Source organism: Symphalangus syndactylus, chromosome 9, assembly GCF_028878055.3.
Source record: "Symphalangus syndactylus isolate Jambi chromosome 9, NHGRI_mSymSyn1-v2.1_pri, whole genome shotgun sequence".
In the NCBI taxonomy this organism is placed as follows: Eukaryota; Metazoa; Chordata; class Mammalia; order Primates; family Hylobatidae; genus Symphalangus; species Symphalangus syndactylus.
This window is the reverse complement of record NC_072431.2, coordinates 89,955,825-89,972,657: the sequence shown is the minus strand read 5'-3', so window position 1 is coordinate 89,972,657 and position 16,833 is coordinate 89,955,825. Positions and strand designations below refer to the sequence as shown.

The 16,833-nt window shown below is 37.7% G+C and overlaps 1 protein-coding gene across 4 annotated transcripts in view; it reads left to right on the top strand.

The window, feature by feature from the left end:
* SUGCT (succinyl-CoA:glutarate-CoA transferase) overlaps nt 1–16,833 on the top strand; it is a 769,733-nt gene that overhangs the window by 468,543 nt on the left and 284,357 nt on the right. The window contains exon 13 of one of the 4 annotated variants that reach the window (XM_055293358.2): nt 13,907–14,842. The exons of 2 other annotated variants lie outside the window; for them this stretch is intronic. In XM_055293358.2, the coding sequence (XP_055149333.1) occupies nt 13,907–14,125 (219 nt within the window). In that variant the 3' untranslated portion in view covers nt 14,126–14,842. Of the gene's footprint in view, nt 1–13,906; nt 14,843–16,833 lie in introns of those variants that run through there. One more of the 4 variants, XM_063609644.1, reaches the window with a different exon arrangement.

The following is a 16,833-nucleotide window of genomic DNA, read 5'->3' as shown; positions in this document are numbered from 1 at the left end:
ATGAGCACATATAATTTCAGTCTGGTATGCTCACTGTTCCCTGCCCCCTACCACACTACATCTGTGTGACGAATTCCACTTATAACCAGGGCTCAAGTCCTCTGTGAGTCTCTGTGCAAAGCAAAACCTCCCCTGGATACACACCTCCCCTCACCCTTGGCAGCTGCTCCTCTCTCTACTCCAGCAAGCCTTTGTATATAGAAGCATGAGCACTCCAAATTCTATTGTATTTATTTATTCATTCACTTATCTCTTTTTTATCCCCAGTTCTCCAATATAGCAAATGAAATTCCTTATAAAACAAACCCCTACATAACTTAAGACTGTTTTAACCCTTATTTCCAGTTTCATTTCTGAAGATATATTATGTCATCCTGAAGGTGGGCCTGTTAGTTTTGTTGTTGTTTGTTTTGTTGTTGTTGTTGTTTGAGCTAGAGTCTTGCTCTGTTGTCCAGGCTGGAGTGCGGTGGTGTGATCTCGGCTCACTGCAAACTGCGCCCCCCCAGTTCAAGAGATTCTCTTGCCTCAGCCTCCCGAGTAGCTGGGATTACAGGCACATGCCACCACGCCCTGCTAATTTTTGTATTTTTAGTAGAGACAGGGTTTCACCATGTTAGCCAGGCTGGTCTTGATCTCCTGACCTCAGGCGATCTGCCCGCCTTGACCTCCAAAGTGTTGGGATTACAGGCGTGAGCCACCGTGCCCGGCTGGGCCTGTTAGTTTAATCTTCCAAAAGATTATGAATCAGCTTCCTACTTTTTAACCAATATTTATTGAGCATCAAGTACTATGTTACAAATAACCATAGGACTTGCTTCTGTGGCCATTACGTCACGAAATCTTCACAACAATCCTGGAGAGTTAGGTTGGCCTAACTGATGTGTAGATACAGAAACAGAGCAGAAAGAGAGTACATCTTTTCTAAAGTTTACGGAGTGGCTAAATCTGAGATTCAAACTCAACCATTTGAACCAGTGTTTAAGATCTCCACCCCTCTATCCCGCTGCCTCTGCATCCCTCCTTAACTCATTAAGCAGATTTTTTACAGTATGCCTATACTTCAACAAGATAGAAGCAGGATGGTGGGTGGGAGGGTGGTAGGGGGTGGGGTTGGGCGAAGTTTTGGAGTAAATTCTTTGGATTGTCTGCTTCAAACATACCCCTCCAAAAGTCATCACTACCAATATGAAAGTTTAAACTGTTGCACTTTTTAAAGAAGAGGACTTAGGCCCCCTCAGCTCTCTGTTATTGTTGCCTTATTTTCTGTTTATCACTTGTCTGATTTAATTTCTTACCAACGTTATTTAAAAAAAACAAAAAAACAAAAAACTAACCACCGAAAGATAGTTCCTAATTATCCCAGGATAGTGAAGAAGAAGGGGATGGCATATTCAAATTACTACTTGATTCAAAATGTGGAAGAAGTTGATGCCTAGTAGCTTCCTCCCACCAAATTCTTGTCAGAACTTCTATTTAACAGCAAACATACATTGCATCTACTTCCTCCCACCCCACATCTTTTAATCTCAGATCCTATTGGTTCATTAAGTGGCAATATTTAAATGGGAAAAAAAAAGCTAAAAATGTCTTAGGTTTCCATCACTTGTACCTGAAGAGTTAAGAGTTATATGAGGCTGGGTGTGGTGGCTCATGCCTGTAATCCCAGCACTTTGGGAGGCTGAGGTGGGTGAATCACCTGAGGTCAGGAGTTCGAGACCAGCCTGGCCAACATAGTGAAACCCTGTCTCTACTAAAAATGCAAAAATTAGCCGGGTGTGGTGGTGCATGCCTGTAATCCCAGCTACTCAGCAGGCTGAGGCAGGAGAATTGCTTGAACCAGGAGGGGGAGGTTGCGGTGAGCCGAGATCGTGCCACTGCACTCCAGCCTGGGTGACAGAGTGAGACACTGTCTCAAAAAAAAAAAAAAAAAAAAAAAAAAAGAAAGAGTTATATGTAACTGTGTAGTGCTTCTCCCACGTTGTAAAAACTAGACAGTATCGCTAAGTTGCGACAATCAGTCCTTTATAATTCACTGTTGCTCATGTTTTGCAACTATCAGTTAGTACTGAAAAGTAAAAGGCAGGCCCTTTCATTTACATAAAATAAAAAATAAGACGCATGAACCTTTTAGCTTTTTGAATAACTCAGCTCTAGTGGCAGAGCAGGAATGTGTTTAAAAGAATTAAAAGTGATGAGAAATGTTTATCTGTTGATAGAACAGCAACAGCTTGAAGGTTGACCCTGCTTGCAGCTTTGAACTGTTTGATTACTATTTGTTTTCTCCCCTGCGGCTGTCAAACAAGGGAAGCAGGTTTTGAAGGGGCAACAGTGAAAGAAGAAAGGGAAAAAGGTCTACCCTCCCCAAAGGAAAATGTTTCTTCAATATGGTTTGCTTAGAAGCTATTTTGTACCACCAAAAGGATAAAAAGTCTCTCCCATGCGTTGAGAGCAGGGAACATGTGAGTCAGGGAAATTGGGTGCTCTTGGAGACCTAAGTGTTACTGCAGACTTATGCATGTGAAAGTTAGTACAAGGGCATAGGGCATGGCTGTTCATAATTTAGCTACTGGTCAGTGTAGTCCATCTGGTAAACCCGACCAGAGGCAAGAGTTGCTGGGATTGTCTTTGATTTGTATAGGCAACAGCCTGGCTGAGTTTTGTTAGAGCCATTGTTTTCAAATATTTTTCTGATCATCTGAACTCTTTTATCAAATAAAATATCAATATATGAAACAGATAGTAGCAGAGTTGCTCTGGTTGCAGTAGGGGAGAAGGCCTGGTCCCTGCCTCTTATGCTTCACCTTCCCTCTAACAGCAGATGCTCAAGCATCAGATTTCCCCCAGGAAATAATTCAGAAACCAAACAAGGAAAGGTGATTGGTGAGATCCCTTATCATCCTATTGTCTTGGGGCCAAGGGGAATGATGCTTACACCAGTGGTTCTTAAAGTGTAGCCCAGACTGGAAGCATCAGGATTACCTGGAAACTTGGTAGACATACAAATTCAGAATCCAGATCTCTTAGGTGGGGCCCGGCAACTGAGTTTTAATAAGACCTGTGTGTCAAGACCACCAAGGTTTGAGAACCATTGCTAGAGCAGTAGTTCAGATTTTAAGCTTTCTCAGATTCATTGCGTAACTGGATCCTCAGAGAGGCAGGTACCACTTGCAAGGATGTTAATACAAGAAACACCTGTAAGAGAAAATGAGACAGGAGCTGGAAAAGACTGAGAGCTGCTGAAACTCATGCATGTCTGCTCTGAGTGGAGGAGAGAGGGAAGGAAGATTGGGTGCAAGCATCCCAAGATATTAGTTCTAATATCTGGGTATCTTGTAACTGGTCTCCATTATTTGTCATTTCTCTTGCAAATCTCGTATTTTCCTGGATTTTTTTTTTTTTTTTTGTGGCATGTTGGGGGCAGTTGAGTAAATTCAGTAAATGTTTTCCAGTCATGAATGATCTCTTGTAGAGACTCTGTATTTTGATATACTCCCCTGAATAGTGCTGTTTTTAAAAAATAGTCACTTAATTTTGCTGAACTCAAACTGTAAACTCTGTATCTCACACCTCAAATCTTGGATTAGTTCTTATTAGCTTTAGCTGTCAGTGCTATATGCACATCACAGGGGTCAGCCACAGTTGGAACAAAGTTTATAGACTGCATTTTGGGCTCCCACCTTTCTGGAATTTCCCCTTCGCTTCCCAGTACACTTTTTTTTAAAACTGTAAGTGGTTTTCTTTCGGCATCATATTATCAAGGTACTCTATTCTAAGGAGTTTTACAGCAGTTTGAGCCTTATGCTGATTTTTTTTTGCTTTTGATTATTTAAAAACTATAAACATTTGTTTTATTGTTAGAGCAAAATATGCCTTTCTACTGGCTTATACATTCATAAAATCAAAGACTTTAATATTCATCCCACTGTTTAGACATTATCAACATATATTTCCTGATGAGTTAATTGATTTATTCATTAATTCTTCAAACCATTGCCCCCTTCTCTGTCTACACTGTAGACATAGATTTCTCCATTACTCTAACACATTGGTTCTCAAACCTTAGTTTACATCAAAATCATGTAGAGGGGCTGTTATAACACAGATTGTGGGGCCTCACTCTAGCGTTTCTGATGCCATAGGACCGTTCTTTGAGAATGACTTGTCTAACCCTGGTGACAAATTATCCTCATTTGCCAGAGACAGCCCCAGTTTTTGCATTGAAATTTCCATGTCCCTGAAAATCCCTTAGTCCTGGGAAAACTAGGAAGACTGGTCACTTTGTCTGACACACTTGGCAGTACATTGAAAACTCCTGAGTACTTTTTGAAAATACTGTTGCTGCCCACTCCTCACTCCTCTTGGCCCCACCTCCACCCCTTGCCTTCTATTTAATGGGTTTGGGGTGTGGTATGGGTATCTGGATGTTTAAAAGCTGTCTAGGTGATTACAGTTAGAGGTTTGTCAACCACTGCTCTAATCACAAGCTCACCCCTCATTGGAAGAGTTTGGTACTAGCTATTCCTTCACCTGGAATATTTTTCCTCTTCAGTGGTTCTCAGTCCTGATTATTAGCAGCAGCTGGGGAACATTTAGAAAATACCAATGCTCGGGCCCCCACCTCCCAAACCCAGTAAAATAAGTCTCTGAGAATGTAGCCAAGGCATTGATAATCCTCAACTCCTCAGGCGATTCTCTTAGGCACTCAAGAATGGGAAGTCTTGTGATCTTCTCATAGCTAGCTCCAGTCATGCAATGAAAAAGACCTATCCTTCCTATCCATGCCATTTAAATTCGTCCCCACCTGCTTTCCCTGATACTTGTCAGTTTCTGATATTTTCTTTTTCATTTAATTCTGTTCATTTTTTCCTTTCCCAAATAGGATGTGAGCTCCATGAAAGCAAGAGCTTTGTCTTATTTATCACAGTATTACCAGTTCTCAGAAATGTCTAGAACATGTAAGCACCCAATAAATGTTAATTCATGCCTGCAATATATTGAGTACCGTGCTTGGCTCCAGGGATAGTACAATAATGAACAGCAACAATAATGACAACAACAGACAAAATAGTAATCCTTTCTGACCTCATAGAGCTCACCGTCTAGTGGACTACTTCTTTTTTTTTTAAATAACTTTTTGTGACCTGCCATTAGAACCTCAGAAAAGTAATGGTGAAATCAATTGAGGGGACACATTTCACCACTTGAAGACTGCCACTGACACCTCACCTTTTCATGGCAGTTACCAGCATCACGTTTCCATGGTTAAATGAACTTAGTGATCTATAGAAACTGAAGTAACATTTCAACCCTGCCTTATGACAACCTGAGCCATGGTTTCTGGGCTTTGTGAATTTCTTCTGTTTTCACTGGCAACTTGGGGCCATTGAGAAGCTGGGAGACAATGCAGCTTTCACCCCCACACATCAGGCCTATGATGGGATCCCCGTGGTGGTCCAAGGACAGAGCTGAGTCTTCCTGCTGTGGTTGGGTTGCAGGAAATACTCTGCAGTTTTTCACTTTAGCCAGACAGACACATGAAAGGACCCAGGAACACAGAGAAAACATGTAAACAAGTGGACATCTATTTTTATGGAAACAGACATAAATGGTGCAGGGGTGTTGTAGCACGTGGGTGTCTAGATTCCAGAGGGCTTTAGTCAGGAGACAGTGTAATGCTCAACAGCAGAAATTTAAACGAAGGGGAAACTTTGTTGGAGAGGTCAGGACTAGAGCATTGCAGGCCACATGAATGACATTGCAGAGTCTTGAGGACCTTAGCTGACATACCCAGTGTGAGGCCAAAGCACATAGTCCCTGTACTGTTCTTAAGGAGTCCTACCTGGAGCAGAGTAGGATGGTTTAGGGATTAGGTAGAGTCAGCATTTCTTCCTCTTGCCTTTCCTTCTGAAATAATTCACCTATCAGGTCAGGTTTATTCTAAGATTAAAGAGATAATTGTAAAGTAACTTACACAGTGATATGAAACAATCTGCATAGCCAAATAGACACTGTGAGGAAAGAAACTTTAACTTTTGCCTAGATGTCTAGTTTTATTATGTCTCTAATGATTAAGTCACTGGAAATGTTTCATCTAGAGCTTTGTTTTTGCAATGCAAAATTATAAAGAGAAATCCATTAGGTGAGTGAAACATGAGTGTGAACAAGGTATATTTTTCAACATACAATACATAGAATATGTACATAGTATATAATATTGTGTGTATATAGTACATATATATCATACATACATTTATCTATCTCTTGATCAGTTAGTCTGTCTCGTTCATATGAAATGATAGTTTGCTGAAAGATAGAGACCATTCTATAATACTTAGAAAATATATTTAAAATATGTCCTATTAGCATTTAAACTATTTGTGTTATTCGTGAAGGAAGTTTAAGAACAGTGCTAGAAGACTTGTAGCTTGCCTAGGTATAGCATCTACCTAGCTATATTGTCTTTTGAATTGCTTTCATTTTATCACACATATTTAACATCACATCTCCCAAAACCCAGGCCGTCCTGTGAAAGGTCAAACCATAACTTCAGAATATCCGAGGTGGTATATTTGGCCTTGCCTCAGTAAGAAATTAGACCATCATGACTTCACAAAGCAGAGGCATTGTGGTGGGTAAAGAGAAAGGCACAGGACATTTCTTGATTAATATGTGTAGTCATGTGCCATGTATGATGTTTTGGTCAATGAGAGACCACATGGACGGTGGTTCTATGAGATTACAACTAAGTTTTTACTGTACTTTTTTATGTTTAGATACACAAATACCATTTTGTTACAATCGCCTGCAGTGTTCAGTACAGTGATATGTATAGGTCTGTAGCCTAAGAACAGGCTATACCGTATAACTTAGGTGTATAGTAGGCTATGTCATCTATTAATAGATTTGTGTAAGTACAGTCTATGATGTTTGCAAAATGGTGAAATGCCTAACAACACATTTTTCAGAAAGAATTCCTGTTGTTAAGCAACACATGACTGTAATTGTATATTAGTGTGAAGATGCACTAGCGAGACATTATGACACTGTATTTTACTTCATTAAGCAGTAAAAATCCCTGTTGTCTGCTTCGCTGTTTATTTAATCATTAATTCAATACATATTTATTGAGTGTGTATTATGTACCAGGTACTGTGATAGGCACTGGGTATAATGGTTAAAATAAAATTTAAGAAAGACAGTTTACAATTAACTTGTGGAGGTAGGAAATTAAAAACTCTATAATTGCAGGTATGGTTATACAAGAATGAAAATGGTGCTATGAGACACTGATGTGAGGAACATAATTTAGATGAGGAAATGTGGCACCTAAGTGACATTTAAGCCAGGAGATAGTTAGCCAGCTAAGGAGTACTTTCCATTTCAGGGTTTCCAGAAAATCTGCAAACTTGACATACCTTGATTTACTTTCAAAACTAAAGGCAGAAGAGGTACAGTAACTTGTTGTTCTAGTTTTTATTGTTTTCTTGGGGAAAGATATGGAAATTAATTTTTCCCTAAAATACATTCATCATGAAGGAAGCCACATAGAGTAATTGTGAAGGGTTACTTTATTTTTCTTTCAAGACTGTGATTTTATCATGCATATTTAACACCCTATCTTCCAAATAATGTGAGTGTGTATATTTTTCCCCTGTTATCTATCAAAGACCATTTGCAGAGGAAATAAAAAATAGGAACACCCATAGGCTAGAATATTTAAATAATTTCTGCAAGATGTAGTACAAATAGTGCCTAATTTATGGAGGCTCTGCTCATTTTGCCGTTTACAGCTGGGAAAGAAAAGTCTACCTGGAAAGTGACCAGAGAGAATCTTGAGGAGTCCAAGTCACTTCTTTATTTGTAAAAACTGGCCTAAGAAATTAAATAGAAGAGACTATTGGGCACAGAAGTAAATGTCCCTGCTCCTGCATGACTAATCTGAGGAAATAAAACAGAGAAAGGAAACATAAAATAAAACAAGGAAGGAAATATAATCTTTCTTCTTTCCACTTTGGTACTGAAAGTATTGAACAGGGACATGCACAATCTCACCCAGAACTTACTGTAAATTACAGTTCTGGACAAACAGACATCGCTCTCTATAACAATAATAAGGAAAAGTCACTGAGAGAGATTGCTTTCAGAAACAATAAAGAAATACAAAACCATTCCATTTTCTATAAGGTCATCACAGATTACAAGCTAAAATAGAGTCTGAATGTGGAGTCCATCCCCTTCAAAATGGTGTTACTTGCAGTACTGTGAAGTGCATACTTTGTTGGTATAATCTGTACGTGATTTCCTAACTGAGGGCATATTAACAAATTGTGTACTGGTTTTAGTGTCTCTCAACAATGAGATATTTGAATTCCATTATTATTTCACAGGCAGAACTGAAATGAGTCAATGTTTTGCCATTACACTATTATAATTGAGGCACAGGGTCTTGAGTTGAATGTTTTTCATTAATAAAAGTCCCATAAACATAATTCATAATTTGGGTATTTGATAATCTTCTATTTGTAGACACTATTTTTACCTGTCCTGAAGGTAAGCTTGTGGCCCAAACTTGGAAATGGAGTTCCTTTCTTCATATGCTAGAGCAGAAGTCCTCCTCATCCTCTGTTAATTGCAGCCGCAAACACCCTCATCATTAGGTTGCTGGTGCAGAGCAAGTGCTCTGGAGTAGATAACTTTAGCTTTCTCTAATGACTTTGCTTCAACTTCCTCATCTATACATTGAGGAAACTCTTCGTAGCTTCCTCATTGGGTGGGCCCTTAACTCCATGGCTGTCACAGAGCACATAGTCAGTATATATTAGCTCTGTATCCAAAAAGTTTAGAAAAGTGGTTTAATAATGTCAATACAGGGCATTTTCTATAATAGTAATGCTGATATTATTAGTATATCCTAAATATTGTCATTTATTTTCATAAGCAATTTTGGATCAGCTGTATTTTATGTATAAGTAAACATTTCTTAAAAGCTAAATCAACGTAATAACAAAAAACTGTGAAAATACAGAACACAAAAACTAGCAGCTCAATAATTTGCCTTGCAACATAGTACCCTTAAATAACAACTAGCTGGTATTGGAAGCTTTTGAAATCAACAAATGAATTGAATAGGGTGGTACATCCATAAAGGAAAATATACGTTAAAGTATTTAAACTCAAGTAAAGAGCAAAGGTGAGAAAACAGCCTTTGAAATACTGTCATAAGGCAATATAAAAGTCAGAATCTTCATTGTTAATTTCAAGTGATTGAAGTTTTTTCTTGAGTATAGAGGGAGATAGATTTTTCAATTTTTTTTTTCAATTTTAGAAACTCTTCTTTCCTATATGGATTGATCTTTCCTTGGCTTTTCTAATGAATACTTTTAGTATTATACCTTTATCCTAAAGTGATCATTGAAAATCACATATCCTTTCCGTTGGTAGTTTAAATATGTCTTCCCTGGAATTGTATGATGATATTTAGTGTCGTTGAGCCAATTATTTTACCTTCACATCCAGACAATTACATTTAAAATGAATTCTTAAACATTCAGAATTGAAATGAACGTTTCCACATTAAACCAATGGCTCTTTTGGTATCTACTACATGCCTTAATTTTTACCACATATGCATAAATTGGCGAAGTATCTTATGGGTTATAATAATCCTGATGGCTTGGAATTAATATATTGCCATCATAGAGCAAGTCCTGAGCCCATCTACTCTGAATCTTTGGATAAAGACAAAACTCCATCCTGCCATGCACCTGGTCAGTTGTGCAATGCTGACCAATACACAGCTGCTAACAATAAGGGTATTGTGCTTATGTAACCCAGTTCAGGATCTGATGGTTAGTCTCTCGATACATGCTGAAACACGAGGGAATTTTTACTTGCCAGGATGCCTGCTTCATGGAAAATATTGTGTCTATGTTGAAGCATACACTTACATCTCTCTATATAAGTTGGTGGAGTTGAATTCTACCAGATTACCTTAGCTTTCCAAGTCAGTTTTGATGGGGTTAAGGCTCTCTCAGTCAAGAAAAGGTCATACAGTGTGGCATCGAATGTAATTTTAGGAATTGTTTTTTAAGCACTTGTTTTACCAAGTTAACAAAAGTCTGTATTATGTTTCTTCTCATTGATGTGGGTGTGTCCTTGTGTGTGTATTATTCGAGAGAGGCTTCCATTTGTTGAGTGATCTTCATGCAAACATCTTGGAGTGCTTTACAAAAGAATTTTAAAAATCAAACCAAACAGGATATGAAACTGTGCTGCCAAACAAGTAAGTCTTTAGGCATGATTTAAATTTAGTTAATGACATAAAGAGCTAAATCTGTGAAAGGAAGCAAGTTCCTTGGATCAGAAAAAAAGCAGAAAACAGATACTCATATTTTGTCTAAGTCTTCATTTGAGTAGCTCCAAAAATGTTCTTTTAGAAGTGAAGTTGGAAAATCCCAGGCTAAGTGAACTCCAAGGAGCAGTGTTTTAGGGGAAAAGACCAGATAATAGTTCCCATGTGCATAGTGATCTACAGATTGCAAAGTGTTTTCCCAGCCATTATCTCATTTGACCATCACAACACTCCATCAAAGTAATTAAGGACAGTGTTACCCCAGTTTACAGATGAATAAACTGATGACAGGAGAAATTAAGGAATTAAATGAGGGTCACCCAGCTAGATGGTGATAGAGCTGGGATTGGCATATGGATATTGTTCCAAATCCCATGTCGTATATAAAGTAACATAAGGCCCCACTGTGGCGAACTATTTACACTGGATACTTTTCTCCTGCCATTATAGCTGCCTTGGGAGTGATAGTAATGACTCTGACTTCCCAGGGTATCTTAACATTCTGCTTCCTCTCAGGAGGATCTCCTGACATTCTTGTGTAAATGGAAAAGTAGAAAACCAGGATCTTCTAAGGCAAGTGCACTGTAAATGATAATTTCATTCCTTAATCTTTTCAAAACATTTAAACTGGCTTTGATGATTCACCTTTCAACTCATCCTTCAATGGTTCTCAGAATCCTCCTTGAGAAGATGAAATTGGAATGATCCCATCAGCTCTGGCAGTTGTAGGTGGATTCTAATGGTAAGGGACTGTAGTGGGGAAAATGGGGAATTCTTAATGAGCTCCTTTTCCATTGCTGACTTGAACCAAATGTAGTTATCCTTGAACGTTTGAGGATTCTATAAGCATTGTGGTTTCAGACAGTGAGTCATAACCTTGTGCCAGAGGAGTGGGTGATATAGTATCTGGATTGATTCATGAGACATACAGTGGCTTTTTAAGGTATATTCTGAAATGAGTCTTCCAGCAGTCAGGTTTTGTTGTTGTCGTCTTCGTTTTGCCTTCTTCTCTGAAAACACAATTATTTTCTCATTCAAGGTTTGGACTTCAAAAGCTTGCTTTTTCCTTGAGACACCTTTAGCTTGAGACAAATCTAGGAAGAACATTGTTTTGTGATTCTGTAGATCTTTTGACAAAGTGGATCCTCCTGCTTCAGCCTCCCTGCCAATTACTTTATTTTTTTTTTGTAGAGGCAAGATCTTGATATGTTTCCCTGGCTGGTGTTGAACTCCTAGGCTCAACCCATCTTACTCTACTTGGCCTCCCAAAGTGTTGGGATTTCAGGCGTGAGCCACCACACATGCCTCTAAACTTTTTTGTTTTGTTTTTTGAGACAGGATCTCACTCTGGCACCCAGGCTAGAGTGTATTGGTGCGATTATATGTCACTGTGGTCCCGACCTCCCAGGTTCTGGTGATTCTCTTATCTCAGCCTCTCAAGTACCTGGGATTACAGGTGTGCACCACCACACCTGGCTGATTTTTATATTTTTTGTAAAGATGAGGGTTTTGTCATGTTGCCCAGGCTGGTCTTGAACTCCTGGGCTCAAGCAATCCATCCATCTTAGCCTCCATTGTGCTAGGGTTACAGGTGAGAGCCACTGTGCCTGGCCAACTTCTAAATTTCAATGACTTATTTTTTTTTTCTTTTACCTGCCAGACCTTGGTAATCAGTTCTTCTTTTAAATTTCTTTTATATAATTGTCCAGGTGGTTCAAGATCCCCTAAAAGATGCTGTATCATTGCTTAAGGTAGAATGTCTTGCACAGAATAGGAGCTCAGTCAATGTCTGCTAATTATTAATTTTTCCTGTTCTATATAGAATTATATAGTTTTCAGCGTTAGGCAATGTTTTTAACTTAGAACTTAAAATGGAAATCACTACGATGATTAAAATATTCTATATCCTCATTGCCCAATATTGCAGTCACTAGCCATTTTGCTTGAGCACTTGAAATGTGGCTCCTGTGACTGAGGAACTGGATTTAAATTTTATTTAACTGTAATTAATTTAAATGTATAAAGCCACATGTAAGTAGTGGCAACCAGAATGGATGATGCATGCTATAAGAATGTGCAGAATGGCAATCTAAATGTGAACTGTGAGTTAGAGAAGTCCTCCTGGAGGAAGAGGAACTTGGGTCTTGCAGAGGGGAAGCAGAGAGAAGGGGTAGGGTGTTTTAAGTAAGGAATATAGTAAAAGCTCTAAGGTGATTGACAGTGTTAAATTTGGGATTAGTTTCAAGACTGGGAGTAGAGCAGAGTTTGAGCACTAGGGACAGTAGTAATAATAACAGCAGACACATCAATTTACAGGCCACATACTAATTTAATCTTCACAACAATACTGTAACTCGAAGAATATAAGTAATTTGCTCAAAGGTACAAGTTGATATTGGACCTGAGATTGGAACTCATATCTGTCTAGCTCAAAAACCTAAGCTTTAACCACAATACTATGCTGCCTTATGATCTGCCATGTTTAGAAAGACTTACAAGTAGGAAATAGCCTAAATGTCTTTCAACTGGTAAAGGAGTAAACAAAATAATGGAATACATCCAATCGATGGAATACCACTTAGCAATATGAAAAGTAACAGAACTACAGATATATGTAACAACATGGATGAATCACAAATGCATTATGCTCAGTGAAAGAAGCCAGAGGTGAAGGGCTATATACTGTATATTCCATTTGTATGACGTTCTAGAAAAGGCAAAATTATAGAGACAGAAAACAGGCTCAGGAGTTGCCAGGAGCTGGCAGTGAAAGGCAGGGATTAACTATAAAGAGACACAACAGATTTTTTGGGGGGACATGATGAAAATAGTGTGTATCTTGATGGTAGTAGTGGTTACATGACTATACATTTGTCAAAACTCAGAGAACTGTGAACAAAAAGGGGAGAATTTTACTGTATATAAATTGCACATCAGTAAAGTTGAATGATAAACAAAGACAGACTTACAAGTAGATCCAAGTTTATTTTCTCAATATGTTTAGTTATCGTAACCAGGCTATTTTGAAAAATAAATAATTCTAAAATTTTTGTGTCTAAACATGTCTTCATATTTATGATAGATATATAAATATATACAACACATATAATAGAAAAATGATGTAGAAATTAAAAATTCATAAAAGTGATATGTGTGTGTGTACCTAAAGCAGTTAAATTTGCATTTAACATGAGTTGACACGTTAAATGTTTATTCAATTTAGTGTTTATTTGTCATTGCCATGGCAAAGCGGTTGGAGGTGAAAGAGGAAGTGATGTTTTAATTAAACATGATTGGTAAGATGTCATATGACTTATCCCATTTTCCTTTTATTGTGTTTAGATGAAAATAGCTACCATATGAAATCATCAATCCTTTTAAAGCTTGCTTTAAAATTTTTCAATACATAATGAAATTTTCATTTTCACTCATATTTCACTTATATAAATCACTTCTATGTGACAACAGTAAAATGGATATCTTTTAAACAGATATATTTGTATCCTCCTTTTATATTTCTTTCTTTTTCTTTCTTTCTTTTTTTTTTTTTTCCAGACAGAGTCTCACTCTGCCGCCCAAACTGGAGTGCAGCGGTGCAATCTCAGCTCACGGCAACCTCCGCCTCCTGGGCTCAAGCGATTCTCCTGCCTCAGCCTTCCGAGTAGCTGGAATTACAGGCATGTGCCACCATGCCTGGCTAATTTTTGTATTTTTAGTAGAGATAGGGTTTCACCAAATTGGCCAGGCTGGTCTCAAACTCCTGACCTCAAGTGATCTGCCCGCCTCGGCCTCCCAAAGTGCTGAGATTACAGGCGTGAGTCACCGTGCCCAGCCCTCCTTTTATATTTCTAAGAAAATTCTCATGCGAAATAAACTTCCTGAAGGTCTTACATCACTCTGTGGTCACTAGTTTTGTTATGTATTCATAAAACTATAGATTAGTATAATTTTTAGGCAGAGAGGACCTCAAAGTATTAACTCTCCTGGTCCATTATCTACAGGAGGTAAGGGATTATCCCTGTTTTATAATTGAAGAGGTGACATACAGAATTCTAACTTTCCCATGGTCACATTTCTAGTGATTAGAGTTTTAGGTTTAAAGAGTGATTAATCTTAATAAAGAACTATAAACAATATTAATTAATGATTATGATTTAAGCATTTCATTTGATTCTTTGCTTTAAGCATTTCTCTAGGTTCAGGGTTTAATACCATCATATTTAATAATACTGCAATAATCCTGGTTAATCTTAAAATAGTCTCACTAGGGAACGTGTAAATTATAGGATATGTTATTCTTTGAATGAATTTCATCTACTATTGTGGAATTTGAGGTAATGAATCTGAAAACAGTTTGAAGGCTATAAAGCACTTAACAAATGTTATTTTTTTCTTCTTTGTTTTCATCTGTCATTTGCTTGCCATTTTCCTTAGAATCTGGAGTAATATTCATGCATACATTTGCAGAGAAAACTCATATCTGATATTTTTGCTTGCTAGGAAATAATTCTGTTTTGTACAAATAAATATATAATTAAACATGCATCAACATGTAGCACATTTTCAAAGTATGATCTAATTAAAATAATCTAAATAAAATTTTTTTTTCTGAACTGATACAAAACCAGTAATTGCTGTCATAGCAACTTGTCACTCTGTTTAGTAATCTTGTAGTATTGTTTAAATATGTACATATATGTGTGTGTGTATGTGTGCTTGTGTGTGTATCCTTAAGACTGTGAGCCAAGACAATATTTTCTTATGTACCTCCTTTTTCTTCTTATAATTTCACTTTAAAATATTAATCTATTTTCTGCTATTATAACAATACATGAGACTGGGTAATTTATAAAGAACAGAAATTTATTCTCTCAGAGTCTGGAGGCTGAGAAGTCAAAGATTAAGGCACCAGCATCTTAGGGCCAGTTTCTCTGCTTCCAAGATGCTGCCTTGATCAGCCTTCCAAGATGCTCCCTGCCATTCTAGAGGGTAGGAATGCCAAGTCCTCACATGGTAAAGGACCAGAAGAGAGCAAACACATTCCAGAAGCCCTTTTTATAGTGGCTTTAATCCATTAATGAGGACAGAGCCCTCAATATGTAAACACATCCCATTAGGCCCCACCTCCCAATGCTCTTGCATTGGTGATTAAATTAAATTTCCAGCACATTAATTTTGGGGAACACATTCAGGCCATAACAGATATATAGGGAGAGCAAAAGTGACATAAGTAAGGCCAGATAATTTACTAACTCTTAATTGTGTTATGGTAATGTTAGTATCTCCATAAATATATTTCTTAAGTTAGTGAAAACTTAAACCAAACAACAAAATGGTAAATTTGTTAATGTTACATGCATTTCAGATCCTTTAATGTATTTCAGGCATTTTGGATATATTCTTTTGACCTTTGCTCATTTCTAACTACAAGGAATGCCTCATTTCATTGTACTTCACTTAATTACAGTGTGCAGATATTGCTTTTTTAACACATTGAAGTTTTGTGGCAACCCTGTGTTAAGCAAATCTACTGGTGCCAATTTTTGAACATATGCTCACTTTGTGTCTCTGTGTCACGTTTTGGTAATTCTCCCAATATTTCAAACTTTTTCATCATTAGTATGTCTGTTATGGTGATTTGTGTTTAGTGACTTTTGACGTTACTGTAGTAATTGTTCCGAGGCACCATGAACTGCACTCCTAGAAGACGCTGAACTTAATAAATATGTGTTCTGACCACTCTAGTGATCAGCTGTTCCCATCTCTCTCCCTCTCATTGGGCCTTCCTATTTCCTGAAAGACAATAATATTAATATTTGGTTAATTAATAACCCTATATTGGCCTTGAAGTGTTCAAGTGAAAGGAATAGCCACACATTTTTCATTTTAAATCAAAAGCTAGAAATGATTGAGCTCAGTGAACAAAGCATGTAGAAAGCCTATATGGGCCAAAACCTAGGCCTCTTACGCCAAACAGCCAAATTGTGACTGTAAAGGAAGGAAGTAAAGGAAATAAGCCATCTTCATAAAATAAAAGTGCAAAATGAAGTAGCAAGTGCTGATGTAGAAGCTGCAGCAAGTTATCCAGAGGATCTAGCTAAGGTAATTGATGAAGGTAGCTACACTAAACAACAGATTATTAAGGTATTCACAGTAGCCTTCTATTGGAAGAAGATATCATCTGGACTGTCAAAGCTAGAGAGAAGTCAGTTCCTGGCTTCAACGCTCAAAGGACAGGCTGACTACTTTGTCAGGGGCTAATGTAGCTGGTTACTTTTAAGGTGAAGCCAATGCTCCTTGACGATTCTGTAAATCTTAGGGTCCTTAGGAATTGTGTCAAATCTACTTTGCCTGTGCTCCATACATGGAACAACAAAGCCTGGATTACACCGTGTTTGTTTACAGCATGGTTTACTGAGTATTTTAAGACCACTATCGAGACCTAGTGCTCAGAAAAAAACATTATTTAAAAATATTATTTC